The 13,593-nt window shown below is 43.5% G+C and overlaps 1 protein-coding gene and 1 long non-coding RNA gene across 2 annotated transcripts in view; one reads left to right on the plus strand and one right to left on the minus strand.

Annotated features, from left to right (window-relative positions):
- The window catches only part of LOC108449296, a 15,895-nt gene extending 11,197 nt beyond the window's left edge, over nucleotides 1–4,698 (plus strand). The window contains exon 3 of the long non-coding RNA XR_001865444.1: nucleotides 4,668–4,698. This is a non-coding gene — a long non-coding RNA (uncharacterized LOC108449296). The remainder of the gene's footprint in view (nucleotides 1–4,667) is intronic.
- The window catches only part of PKHD1 (polycystic kidney and hepatic disease 1 (autosomal recessive)), a 237,153-nt gene that overhangs the window by 141,277 nt on the left and 82,283 nt on the right, over nucleotides 1–13,593 (minus strand). Inside the window, exon 37 of the mRNA XM_017745072.1 lies at nucleotides 6,854–7,066. Coding sequence (XP_017600561.1) covers nucleotides 6,854–7,066 — 213 coding nt within the window. The remainder of the gene's footprint in view (nucleotides 1–6,853; nucleotides 7,067–13,593) is intronic.

Below are 13,593 nucleotides of genomic sequence, written 5' to 3' on the forward strand. Positions count from 1 at the left end.
CTGCTGAATGTTTCCTATTCATGACACTGCAGTTGTCACTTAAAGCATTTCCACCTGAATATCGTTCAACAGCACCCTGGAGAAAGCAAGGATTATCATGTCCTTTTCCTGGAAGTGTCCAAGGCCAGGTTGGACAGGGCTTGGAGCAGCCTGGGATAGTGGAAGATGTCCCTGTCATGGCAGGGGGTGGAATGAGATGAGTTTAAGGACCCTTCCAACACAAACCATTCCATGATTCTATGATTTTGCTGAGGATGGAAGGGCTTTGTGATTAAACAGATCTACAGGAACTCTCATTGTTGCCCTTTTCCCACAACGTAAATTGCAAACAAAGTACCTTCCCTGCATGCTGTCCCATAAATGCACAAATTTCCAAACATTCCCTTTAATCAGAGATCTCCCAGTCACTTTGTTAAGTCACATCAGTCCTGAAAGCAAGGGAAAAGATATTCCTGCAATGCCATTGCATAAACCAAAATCCATGCTCCACACCTTTAATGTCCTCACAACCAAAGATGCCACAGAGGAAAAGGTCTTTAGACAGACCCCAGGAGAAAGAGCTCCAGCTGTGGCAGGAAAGGACAGTGGATCCTGCAGGGAGCTGCAGACAGCTGGTAACACTTTGTGTTATTGCCAGTTCATCTCCCGCGCTGCTGCGGAATGAGACAGGGAATATCTCCCTGCAGGAGTGGGAATGTGGGGCAGCACAACCATTGCCAGGCTAAGATCAGCTTCCTGCATCCCCAAAATGGGGTGGGGAAGAGATTTTGGCACCAGGAAATGTGAGGGTGAGCCCAAAGGGATGGTCCCTGCCTTGTTCAGCCTGCAGCTCTGTGGAAAGCCAGGGCTGGGTCCAGGCCTCTCAGTTTGCCAAACTTCAGAGAATCACAGAATCAGTCAGGTTGGAAAAGACCTCCAGGGTTGAGTCTAACCTGTGACTGATCCCTGCCTTGCCAGCTGAACAGGAGCACTTAGTTCCACATCCAGTTGTTTCTTGAACACCTCCACCACCTGCCTGGAAGGCCCAAACTTTGCAGCCTTTCTCCTACCTAGGGTGGAAATTAACCCTGAATTTGCAGCTGGGTGTTCTCTTCCTCCAGCCAATAACCTATTTCTTGTTGGGACAAGAATTGCTAGGGATATTTTGATGTATATTTGAAAGTTTGAAGGAGGAAATTATTTAAAATATAATATGCACCCACATTTGTAGCAAGCCACAGACCTACACCCTGTCAAGAATCACAAGGTAATATATTAGCTATGGCCTATGTACATATTCTATTCTATTCTATCCTATCCTATTCTATTCCATTACAGAGTATATAGTATATATTGTGTTATATTGTATTACTATCTTTACTACCTATATTATATTTATCTTTATTATATAATATATATATTAGTGCCCATCTCTCTGTCCCCTTTGCATCACATTTTCCTCATTAAGATCAGCACCAACACACAAATCAACTGATTTAAGCTTAAATCAAAGATAATAGATGCATCTCTATTAGAAAGAAGGGCAAACTGTGAAAGACACAGCAGCTTGCCCTGAACCCAACTCTTTTTTTTTTTTCCCCCATCTGCTAGGTCTTTAAAATCTAATGGTCATCTTATATTTGTGAATAAGAAAGTGAAGGCACAAGTCATTGTACATTAGTTACTCCATGGGAAGTGCCTAAGTGCAGTTTCTTACCCCCGGTGAACACGAGGGGATTCAAGGCAGCTCAGCCTTCTGTTCCAGAGCCATCTGCTTTAATGCATCATGTTAAAGTCAAGGTCTTGGAAAGGAAAAACACTGTCACAGGAGGCAAAAAGACTCCTGCAACTCCCATGCAGGATAACTGGCACCTAAGGAACAGCAGCAACCTCAGGTGTAGCAGGGGTGTGCAAATCAGGAAGGTCAGGTAGTGAAAAATAATATTTATTGAATAGAAGAGCATTTCAGTAGAGTAAAAAACGTCTTTTCTCTAACAGATCTCTGCACCCTATCTTGAAACCCCCTGCTAGATACTTTTTTCCCTATTTTTTCCCCCTGGGAAGCTTTTCTTTTTAATATGTGAGTAAAGCAGAACAAATTCTCTCATGTTGTCTATGATCTCTTAATCTCAAACTCGGCACAGATACATAACACTGCCTAATGGAGGCAAAGCAAGAGGCATTTGATTAAATGTTTGATCTCTGGAGGAATGCACAGGCTCTGTAAAGCACAGTGCACAGCTCACAAATATTTTGTGGTTTATTATTGATTAAAAGCAATTAAAATTAATAATTGGTTCAACTGATAAAAACCACTTTTTTTCCCTGAGCTAACCCTGAAAAAGTATCAGACTGCTTTGGCTGCAGAGAAATCTGGGATAGAAGTCATGCAAATTTACCTCTATAATGTAATTTTCTCCACTGCACGTGCAGGGCCATTCTTTGCAGCAGGACTAGCCATGACTTTAGAGCATTGAAATGACTGCTGACACCCCTGCTTAAATTATCGTGATTATAAATAAGTTATTAAACCAAAACCTTCAGGACATAGCTTTTTCTTTACTACACACCTTTCATGGTTTGGACAAGGTGAATGGAGCATGTTTTTAATCTGGAGTGTAACAACCAACAACACAGTGTAATATCACAACAGTGTTGGCATGAAGTTTTAGATAAATGCCTGACAAAAGTGATGGTCTTTTTTTGAAAGAGGCACAGTCTGTTTTGAGGGGACACAATGGAATAATGAGATCATCTACCAGGACCGCTGAAAATGGAGAAGACCTTTAAAATTTTTCAATGTGTGGAAATATCTCTGCTCTGGAGCCAGGCTGGGAGTGCTGTGAGTGTTCAGCCTTGAGAAGAGAAGGATCCAGGGAAAATTTAGAGCCCCGTCCAGAGCCTAAAGAGGCTCCAGGAGAGCTGGAGAGGAACTTTAGACAAGGGCCTGGAGGGACAGGACAAGGGGGAATGATCTTAAGCTGAAGGAGGGTGGGTTTAGATGGGATATTGGGAAAAACCTCTTCCTGTGAGGGTGATGAGGCCCTGGCACAGGTTGCCCAGAGAAGCTGTGGCTGCCCCTGGATCCCTGGAAGTGCCCAAGGCCAGGTTGGACGGGGCTTGGAGCAACCTGGGATAGTGGAAGTTGTTCCTGCCCATGGCAGGGGCTGGAACTCGATGAGCTTTAAGGTCCCTTCAAACCCAAACCAGTCTGTGATTCCATGATTAGAGTGTTAGGACCACAAGATCAGCTGTCACAAGGACAGGCTGGGTGTTCTTTGTTTTGATGCAGCATCTCCACTCTGCACCCAGTTCCTGCCCCCACTCAGCATCCACTGGTGTCTCCAGTTTCCCTGGGAAGGACAAAGGCACAAGAACAGACAAGGCCACCATGCTGAACTTCTCTCCCGAAGCTTGTCAGGAGAGTTTCTCAGGGAATAGAGCGCGAATGGAGCTGGAGACAGTGATAAATTTCCCTTCTGAACAATCAATAAAACTCTCTCAGCCCCGCTCAGGCCCCTACTGCAGATGCAAGGGCCATAATTACATTGTCAAAAAGTCGAGTTGCCCTGGCTGACTGAAACCCCCTCCTCAAAGTGACGGGTGATTGACAGGCAGTTTATGGGTGGCACGCTCTGACTGGCAGGGGAGTTGGCTAAAGCCAAAGGCAACAGTGAAATTTCCCAGTCTGCTACAACTACCGGAGCAAAGGACTGCCACTCATGAGGGAATTGTGGGAAACCCTTAGTCATATTAACATATCAAAGTGAGGAGCTGACAGCGCTTACTAAACAATCTGAACTCAACCAGAGCTGCAGAGCATCCCCCAATGTTCCCAGTCTGAAAGAGAAAAGGAATTAAAACGCGCTCTGTCCTGTCTTCACCAAGACAGCCAAGAATTTGGAAACCTGCTTATTTAATGATTTTGATCTGAGATAACATATATATTCTTGTATATAAATGTATCTCACAAATGTATATTGCTGAGCATGTCAGCCTCTTTCACACATACATATGAAAGGGGCTGTCATGCTCAACATTTTGTTCTATACCACAGACCAGACTGATGCTAAATTGAAGACAGAACAGTAGATTTTTTTTTCCACGTCAGCAATATGAACCCAGTAAAGGACCCCGCTATTTTCTGTCATGTTTTGTAGCAGGCTTCTACTGCTTCAATGTTAAATTGCAGATTACATGGTTTGAATGAACAATAATTGCAGCCATGCACTGGGGCTGAGCGTTGTGCAGAGCTTAAAAGTGACTTCTCAGCTACTCTGGATTTGTTGAATAAGAAATTGATATGAATTCTTGAATAAGAACTGGTTTTGAATAACAATAGAATAAGTGTTGGAGTTGTTCAGCCTGGAGAAGAGAAGGATCCAGGGAGAATTTAGAGCCCATTCCAGGGCCTAAAGGGGCTCCAGGAGAGCTGAAGAGGGACTTGGGACAAGGGCCTGGAGGGACAGGACAAGGGGGAATGGTTTCAAAGTGACAAAGGGCAGATTTAGATAGGATATGGGGAAGGAATTGTTTCCTGTGAGGGTGGGGAATCCCTGCTACAGGTTGCCCAGAGAAGTTGTGGCTGCCCCTGGATCCCTGGAAGTGTCCAAGGACAAGTTGGATGGGACCCTGAGCAACCTGGGATAGTGGAAGGTGTTCCTGCCCATGGAATGGGGGTGGACTAGATGGTTTTTAACATCTCTTCCAACACAAGCCTTTTGATACCCAATAATTTATAAAAAATTGAAACCAAGAGATGTTTCCACTAAGGGTCAAGCCACCTCTGACTCCACATATCTCCATCCAAGTAATCCTTCGATTGCAGACCTCATCTTCTTGTTTTCCTAGGGAATGGAAGCTCACTGGGAATTATGGCACTGAGTAAAACAGATGAAATATCAGTGAGAAAAGACTCAAAGGTACTGATGTGGATGCCTGGGTTTGCCTCTCTCCATCACATCACTAACGTGAGACAGCAAAATGCACTCTGCCCTGTTTGTCTTCAGTTTTCAGGGTGATGGAGTCACCAAGCCAAAGATGATACAGGCTTGGAGTGGAAAGGAGAAGCAGCACAGGAGGCACAGCTGCCAGGAGTTGCTACTGGCTTTTCCTACGTTGCTAGAAAACAAAAAGCATGGAAAAGTGAAGGCTTGTGCTGTGAATTGCTGAAAATCTAAGGACAAAATCCTGGCTTACTGGGGTCAAACCAGGGATAGAAGGACACTTCAAAGTAGCAGAAGACATAGAAAGTGAAGCAGAAAAAGCTGTTGTCAGGCAAATTCAAATCAGACATTTCAATACTTTTCTTTAAAAAGGAAAAAAAAAAAAAAGGATTATTAACCAAATTAATCCCCTGGAAAAAGCCTCTAAGGAAAAAGCTGATTTCTGTCTCCCTTGATGTCCTCAAAGATCAAGCCTTTCTGGAAGGCAAGCTTTAATCTAAGGGGAATTACTGAGCTCAGGGCTGGGATAACTGTGTGAAACTCAATGGCCAGTAATGGACAGTCAATTCAGCCAAGATGCTTTAATAGCCCTCCTTCACAGAGATCCTCCAGGAAATGGGGTAGAAATGCTCTGCAAAGCCACTTCACTGAAATTATTGAAGCCTTTTACAGATAGTAAATAATTGAGCTTTGCTGTGTCTCGATGAAGGGGTCAAGAGCACCTGATGTGGTGCTGAGGTGCAGCCCCACCTCTCTTGCCAGGATCTCCTTCCCCAGCCTCTGCTCCTCTCTCCTGATTCAGAAAACATCCGTTCACTGCCTTCACTCCCAACCCCACCTCTCCCAACTTTGCTCAGCTCCTGTGAGCTGGCAGGACGATGGCACAGAGGGGCAACTCACTCCCTGCCTGTGTTCAGATGTTACTCTCGGTGCCTGACTTCATTTTTGACTGAGAACCGCACGTCTCTGTGCTCAGCCAGCAACAACTCTGCCTGTAGGGCACAGAGTGGAAGTTCAAGCCCTGCTGGAGGGTGTGAACGTTCACCAACAGGAAGGTTGACACACAAACAGAAGGAAGAAGAGACGTTCAGAAGGAAGAAGGAAGATGAGACATTCAGATGGCTTCTCTCTATTTCTTTTTCTCCTCTGTGACACTTAGAGCCTTTAAAAATAGCCCACTAGTGAAGAACTTGAAAAATGTGTGTTGCACCAATGTTCTGATTCATGCTGAGTTTGGACTTGAATTCTATGACCAAACTGGCCATTTTATACCCATATTTCATAGTGTTCAAAAAAAGCTCCATCTTTAAATTTTTCTATGCCACAATATAAGAAAGGTGTGGAGATGTTGGAATGAGTCCAGAAGAGGCCATGCTCTGAGGGCTGGAGCACCTCTGCTCTGGAGCCAGGCTGGGAGAGCTGGGGGTGTTTACCTGGAGAAGAGAAGGATCCAGGAAGGCCTCAGAACCCCTTCCAGGGCCTAAAGGGGCTTCAGGAGAGCTGGAGAAGGACTTGGGACAAGGGATGGAGGCACAGGACACAGGGAATGGCTTCCCACTGCCAGAGGGCAGGGTTAGATGGGATATTGGGAAGATGCATGTATTCCCTCTGAGGATGGTAAGGCCCTGGCCCAGGTTGCCCAGAGAAGCTGATGCTACCTCTGGATCCCTGGAAGTGTCCAAGACAAGGCTGGATGCACCTTGGAGCAACCTGGGATAGTGGAAGATGTCCCTGCCCATGGCAAGGAATTGGAATGAGATGGTTTTTACAGTCTCTTCCAACCCAACCAATTCCATGATTCTGTGAGAATCATGACCAAAGTTTCGTCAATTTATTTTTCTTCCAAAACCCTTTTTCCTTGTTTCCTTCGTTTTGTTTTCTGTTATCCATTTGTCCTTGGCTTTTGACAAGAAAAAAAATGTACTCACCATGAATGGAAAGGGTCCCATTCCTCACTGCCAGGAATTTGACTCCATATGGAAATAATGGTGGAGAATGGAGGCTGCCATAGAGATAGATGTGTGCTTTGTGATGGAAAGGGGCCTCAGGGGATCCCACCTGGAGCTCTCCTCCATCAGAGACCAGGATGTAATGAGCATGCAGTTCTACAGGTCCTGGTCCAGTGAACAAGAGTTTGCCACCTGAAGACAAGAGAAGAACAAAACACAGTCATATATTCAGCCAGTCATTCTCTCACAGTCAAAGGAGCTGTGAGAAGTAGGTAAACAGAGGGGTTTGCAATAAAATTAAAAGGCTAAAATGTTACTGCATTCTGTGATATTTCCACCTTGCCCCATGCTTTCCCCTATGAATTTACCAACTTTTTACAGACCTGTTTAATCCGGTCCATTTTTTGATTCTACAACAGTCTGCATTTCTAGACTTGAGCAAGGCCAGTCAGCCTGGGCAGACTCTGCAACCACAGTGGAAGGAAGTTGTGTTTGGAAAATCCCAATTTTAACCGACTAAGTCACTTCATGTGAAAAGGGATATTCCTACTTAATTTGTATTATGTTACTTTTTAGATTACAACCTACTTGTGACTGGGAGAGGGTAGAGGAAACCGGCTTCGGAACATAAGAACTGGCAACTTGTTTAGATCAGTGGTTGATTTAATCCTGCAAACTCTTCCAGCTGCTGTTCGAAACCAGATGCTTCCAAATACAGCATAAGACACGTCTCCCTCTTAGCTGGCTGTGAGTTGATCTCCCCATCCCATAAAAAGCTCATTTTAATCCCTAATTAGAGGTTAGCTTCGCCTTAAAGCATAAGGTTTCATCTCCTTGCCAACATTTTCCTCCTACCAACTATTAGTATAACTGGATAAGATTTGCTAGTAATAAAGAACTGGTCTTTGGAATCTTTGTGATATTTGGTCTCAACGACTTCTTGAAGCAATGAATTCTGTGGGTTAAATGCATAGTGCATGAAAAGCCATTTCCATGCCTTTTTTTTTTTTTTTACTCAAGCTCTTCAGTTCTGTCAAATGCCTCTCTTGTTCTTGCCTAGAGTGAGCCGAAAATGCCAGTCTGTCACCTCAGGATGGTTTATTCCATTATCTCCTTTCATATCTCCTCTCCTGTGTAGGACACTGTCACTATCTTTACAGTGGATGTGGACAGAGTGGACTCTCATTCATTTCATGGGATGTGCCTTCCTAGGTCAAGCTTGTTTCCCAGGGGCTAGTAGGGAAATTCCCAAAGTCTGGAAAATTCAGACCTTTTACAGAGGGTCTACCACGCTCCCTTTGTGTGAAGTAGCTGGTAACTGTGCCAGCTCATCCCATAGCCAGCTTGCTACTGGTGGAAGCAGTTTTTAATGGTGATCTCTCTACCTACCACACAGTTGGCTCTCTTGCCTCAGATTCTTCCCTGTGAAGGTGGTGAGACCGTGGCACAGGTTGCCCAGAGAAACTGTGGCTGCACATCCCTGGAAGTGCTCAAGACCAGGCTGGATGGGACCCTGAGCAACCTGATCTAATGGAAGGTGTCTGTGCCCATGGCAGGGGGTGGAACAAGATGATCAGATGATCTTTAAGGTGCCTTCCAACCCAAACCATTCCATGATTCCGTGATAATGCTACCAACCCTTAGCAAGATGAAGGGAGATCAGACATCTGGTTTAATTGCAGTATTTAGACAAAAAGAAAAAAAAAAAAGAAGGAAAGAAGTTCTGATATAAAAAACAGATTAAATACTACCTTGATCATTGCTTGCCATTGCTCATATTCTGCTAATCTTGATTTCCTTTTTTATTCTTGCATGGAGGGGCTTTCATTGTTTCATTGATTTCCTAAGTTTATAACAAAGTCTTTTAACTTAGTCCTCATTTCCTAGGCTTATAACAAAGCCAGTATTTGAATGGGGACTACCCATTAAATATTTTCTTTCTAGATTTGAATGCTTTCTACATATTTTTTTAATAGAAAACACTTAATCAAAGAAAGAGATAAATCCCACATTTTCTTGCTTATAACCACTGGGAACCACAAGTTTGCTCTCACAAACACCAACAGCCACCATGTGTAAATTGTCTCTTAAAAAAAAACCCTAGACATACTTTTCTATGTACAAATGTATTAATGTTGAGCCTTTATATAGAGTTTTTGCAAATTATACTGCATAGATTGTGATGAACCAGAACAAATTTCAGCTTGTTTCATGTAAAACAACACAAGATATCTTACTCCAGCAGCAGTTTTAAAGCCCTTGAATGAGACTGGACCTGTTGATTTAAGAATGTGTATTCTTGAGGGAATATTTAATGTTTTCATTCTATTAGCATTATTTGGCAATAAATGGACTGCTGGTCCATCTTCCTCTTGTGATCTAATTTACCATCCTGTTCCTTCCCATACTGAGAACAGAAATATTTATTAAATACTTTTGCCTTATAGCAGCAGTGTTAATAATTTTATCACAACAATCTATAAATGGAACTGTAAATCACTGCGATTTATTTCACTCCTAACATAAAAAAAGACATCTTCCCTAAGGTCTTTATTGACTTCCTATGCTCTGTTCCCAGTGAAATACAGTCATTTCTGTTTCCACCTCTCTTCATACAATTTTTAATGAGTATTTTAATTTGCTGCCATGCTGTACCACTGAACCAGGAGGCCTGGTAGACAGTTGTCCTATCTTTTGATTGCAAAATCTGTTCTGTCTCAAACAAGATTTCCCAAGTTTCAGTCACCTTTTTCCCATTCAAAATTTTCAAGCTGTTGATCAAAGACTTTCCATATCTTTTGTGGATTTCTGAGTGTCAGAGAAGCTTGGCTGCTGCTGACTGCTCTGCACTAGGTGCAAGTACAAGCAATAGTCCCACCACATTCCAGGAGCAGCTGGAATTCCAACAGGAGCTGTGCACACCTGGCCTCAAGTTTGACCCTTCCAGGGGGAAATCAGAGTCATTGAGGTTGGAAAAGATGTCTAAGGTCACTGAGTCCAGCCATTAACCCAGCACTGTCAAGTCCACCACTAAACCATGACTCCAAGCATCATGTCCACACATTTTTTGAACACTTCCAGGGATGGTGAGTCCACCACTCCCCTGGGAAGTCTGTTACACTGCTTGACTTCCCTTTCAGTAAAGGAATTCTTCCTAATATCCAATTTAAACCTCTGCTGGTGCGACTCGAACACCAGAAGCCCTTATTTTAGGAAGAAATTCTTCCCTGTGGTGCTGGTGAGGAACTAGAACAGGTTGCCCAGAGAAGCTGTGGCTGCCCCACCCCTGGACATGTTCAAGGCCAGCTTGGATAGGGCTTTAAGCAACCCAGTTTAGTTTAAGGAGTCCTATCCACAGCAGAGGGGTTGGAACAAGATGGTTTTAAAGGTTCCTTCCAACCAAACCATTCTATGATTGTGGGATTCGCTGTATGTGACTCTTTTGCTTTCCCTTAGAAGCAGCAGTCAGACCCAGCATATAACCCTAGAAAATGGACAGATGAGCTATACTTATGGTCACTCCACAATGCCACTGTCACCTGGCTCTTTGCAAAGCTTCTGAAAACCTCTCAGGACAAATCCAAATGGTGCTCAGTCTTTGGGAGATAATGCAGAGAAAAAAGTTAAGTTCAACTGCTGAGGATAAAAGAAGAGCAGCACCACAGAACAGAAAAGAAAGCATTAGGAAGGACTCATTTAACCATTTATCAAGTCTATATGTAAAAAAAACTCTGGCCAAACTTACAAATTCTTCTGTCCAAAAATTGCATATTGTCCCACTAACCCTCTGTGGTTTTTGTTGGGTCTGAATAAATATACAGTTTCTGCTTTACAAGGTTGTCTTCCCCTTTTTCTAAAAAGAAAATAAAAGTTACACTTCCTTCTTTTATTGCACTTGACCCCTTCTCTGAAAGCAGAAAGCAGGAATATTGCTCAACGAAGCCTTTGGCTGTGACCTTCAAATTGTTTGTTATGGCTGCGCAGGAAAGCAAAGTCCTACACATGACCTTGAGGGTGATTTTATAAAAATCAATCAACCACTGTTATGATGGCCTCCCCACCAAGCAAAATAAATACAATTAAGCCCATAATCACTTCTGTACAGTAATGTGCAAATTCAATGGGTCTCTTTAGGTGGAGTGAGGGAGAGAGGGGAGAAATATGTTGAGGCTATTTGATACTTTGTGAGAACATCAGAAGCACCATTCTTCTCAATTAACCCAGCAATTAGCCTCCACCTCTGCACGAACAGAAAAGAAATCTTTCTTTATCTGTCTTTACCAAAGGGAAAAAAAAAGGAGGAAAAGAAAGAAAAAAAACAACAAGGCAATTCCATCTGTCCCACAGGAGGGGAGAAGTGGCCAGACCAAATAATTTAAAAAAAATAAATATTAAAGAAAACAAACATGATAATAAGGTGGGAGGTTTAATTTGCTGAAAGGATAATTACAACACCACTGGTTTTGTGAAAAGAGATTTACCTCCTGAAGTCCTTGGGAAATGGTGGAGGACACGCTCAAAAGTAAAGGACTTGGAAAGGGAATGTTTTAACAATTCTCTCTGTCAGGCAGCATGAACTGACTCATGCATGGATACTCAGGTATCCAAAACATTAACTATGACAAGAGGCTGCATTATGCACTTCTGAATAAAAAAAGAAAAGGATAATGACAGAGTAGAGGATTGGGAGGATTGGTGTGGGGAGTTTCTTCTTGCCTCTGTCATGAAGATTCACACTGGCAGACATAGCAGCTTATATCCCTTCTCAAAAACCTAATTTTAAATAAAAAAATAATTCTAATATAGATATTCTCATAACGCATAAAAACAATGTCATTATCCCTCATTTAGGTTGTGATGCAGACTGTTCTAGAGATTTCTTGAAACTGGAGAGAAGCAAAGTCCCCATTCCAAAGTACACCTTTAATTTGGAGACCTTTTCTATTACGATCTTTTGAGGCCACGCTTTGCATTCACTGTCAATATTTTTCCTAATGAACAGCTCATTAGGGAGCTGGGATAAAAGTAACATGTTTATATTTAGTTCTACTTCAGACATTCACTTCCACTTCATATTTGATTTAATTCTACTTATTTATGTAAAGCCGAATACGGTATTAAAGCAAGCAAACTACAAGAACAGTGCTGGATAGTCTCAAGGTTTTTTTTTCAATAATCAAGTGGTAGAAGAGTATCAACAAAATGGTCTTATATATCACTACTGTGTCATAATCTTCAATTAACAGGAAATTTCCTCTGCATGGAAGGGGATTTGCAGATTGAAAGCTCATCCCCTCACCTAGACTGCTCCTTCCCATCACAGGGGAGATCTGCTCTGGTTGTTCCATGACCATGAATAACATCCCCGCAGCCTTCAGCTTGCCCTTACCAGCTCCTCTCACTTGGTGTTTCACATGACAAAGCCACAGAATCTCCCATGAGACAGGCTCAGGCTCAGAAGTTCTATTCCTGGCCAGCATCCCTGAGTGGCAAACAGCAGGATGCCACTGCCAGAGCTGGAATAGCTTTGCTTGATCCTGTAAAACCGCAAGGCTTCAGTGTGCTGGCAGCCCTCTCACTGCTCATTCTTCTGCTCCAAGGGTGTCCCTGGTGGGGCCTCCAAGCAGGAAAAAAAAATCCCAAAGCAACTAAAGTCTTGCTGTGTACAGAAAGAGGAAAACAGAGTTTATGAGCTTCAAGAAAGACAATTAATTATTTCATGGATCTGTCACCTGCCCCCTGTTGACATGCTCATAGGACATTCCAATGAGCCAGGAAAGTTGTTTGCTGGTTGGACCATGGCTGAACAAGGTGCAAAGGGGAATTCTGTGATATTGGCCCCATCCAAAAGGCTGCTCGAACCAAGAGTCCAAAATTCATCCTGTACCTCCCTCAAAATATTCCTCCATGTTCACAGCACACAGGTACAGATCCCGGATTAGCTCTGAATTCAAATGCTTACATATTTCCACCAGCACATCACTAACATACTCACAAGTTAAGCTTTTATTCCAGCATTTTGTTGGATGGAGGCCTTAATCCATTCCTGGGAGAGGAACCAGCAGCTGCTTCAGTACTCTCAGACAGAATTCATCTCCCCAGCCTGACAAGCCTTTGTTTTTTGGCTTGCTGTACTCACAGCCATCTGTTCAGATGGCACGTGCTCCCTTGGAAGCTGGTGAGGCTTTTCCCTTAGAACTCAGGAGCCAGGCAGAGGCAATTTGGATTGGCAGCCCAGAAGGTGCTGCCATGGGTGTGTCTCCTTCAAAGAACTCCTTCCATTTCTTCAGCTCTCAGCTGGCCTTTGAGATACTTAGCAACATCTTTGATGGATTTGGAAGAGGAGAGCTGACTTGGTGAGGAAGAGGTGTGGACGCTCCAGGGTGGCTTCTAGCTCATCTGACATCATCTGGGACCTAACTGAGGAGCTTCCAGGTGCGCCTTGTGAAGGCACCAGGTAAACACCACCCACAGAGGTATGATGAAAACAAAGGTCCTTGGGACTTGTTGTTTCAAGCCCCCAAATGATAGACATTCAAAAAATGCACATCTGGAAATTCTTCCCTGTGAGGGTGGGGAGGCCCTGGCACAGGATGCCCAGAGAAGCTGTGGCTGCCCCTGGATCCCTGGAAGTGTCCAAGGCCAGGTTGGATGGGGCTTGGAGCAGCCTGGGATAGTGGAAGGTGTCCCTGCCCATGGCAGGGGGTGGAACAAGATGA

This window comes from Corvus brachyrhynchos, unplaced genomic scaffold, assembly GCF_000691975.1.
Source record: "Corvus brachyrhynchos isolate BGI_N302 unplaced genomic scaffold, ASM69197v1 scaffold116, whole genome shotgun sequence".
In the NCBI taxonomy this organism is placed as follows: Eukaryota; Metazoa; Chordata; class Aves; order Passeriformes; family Corvidae; genus Corvus; species Corvus brachyrhynchos.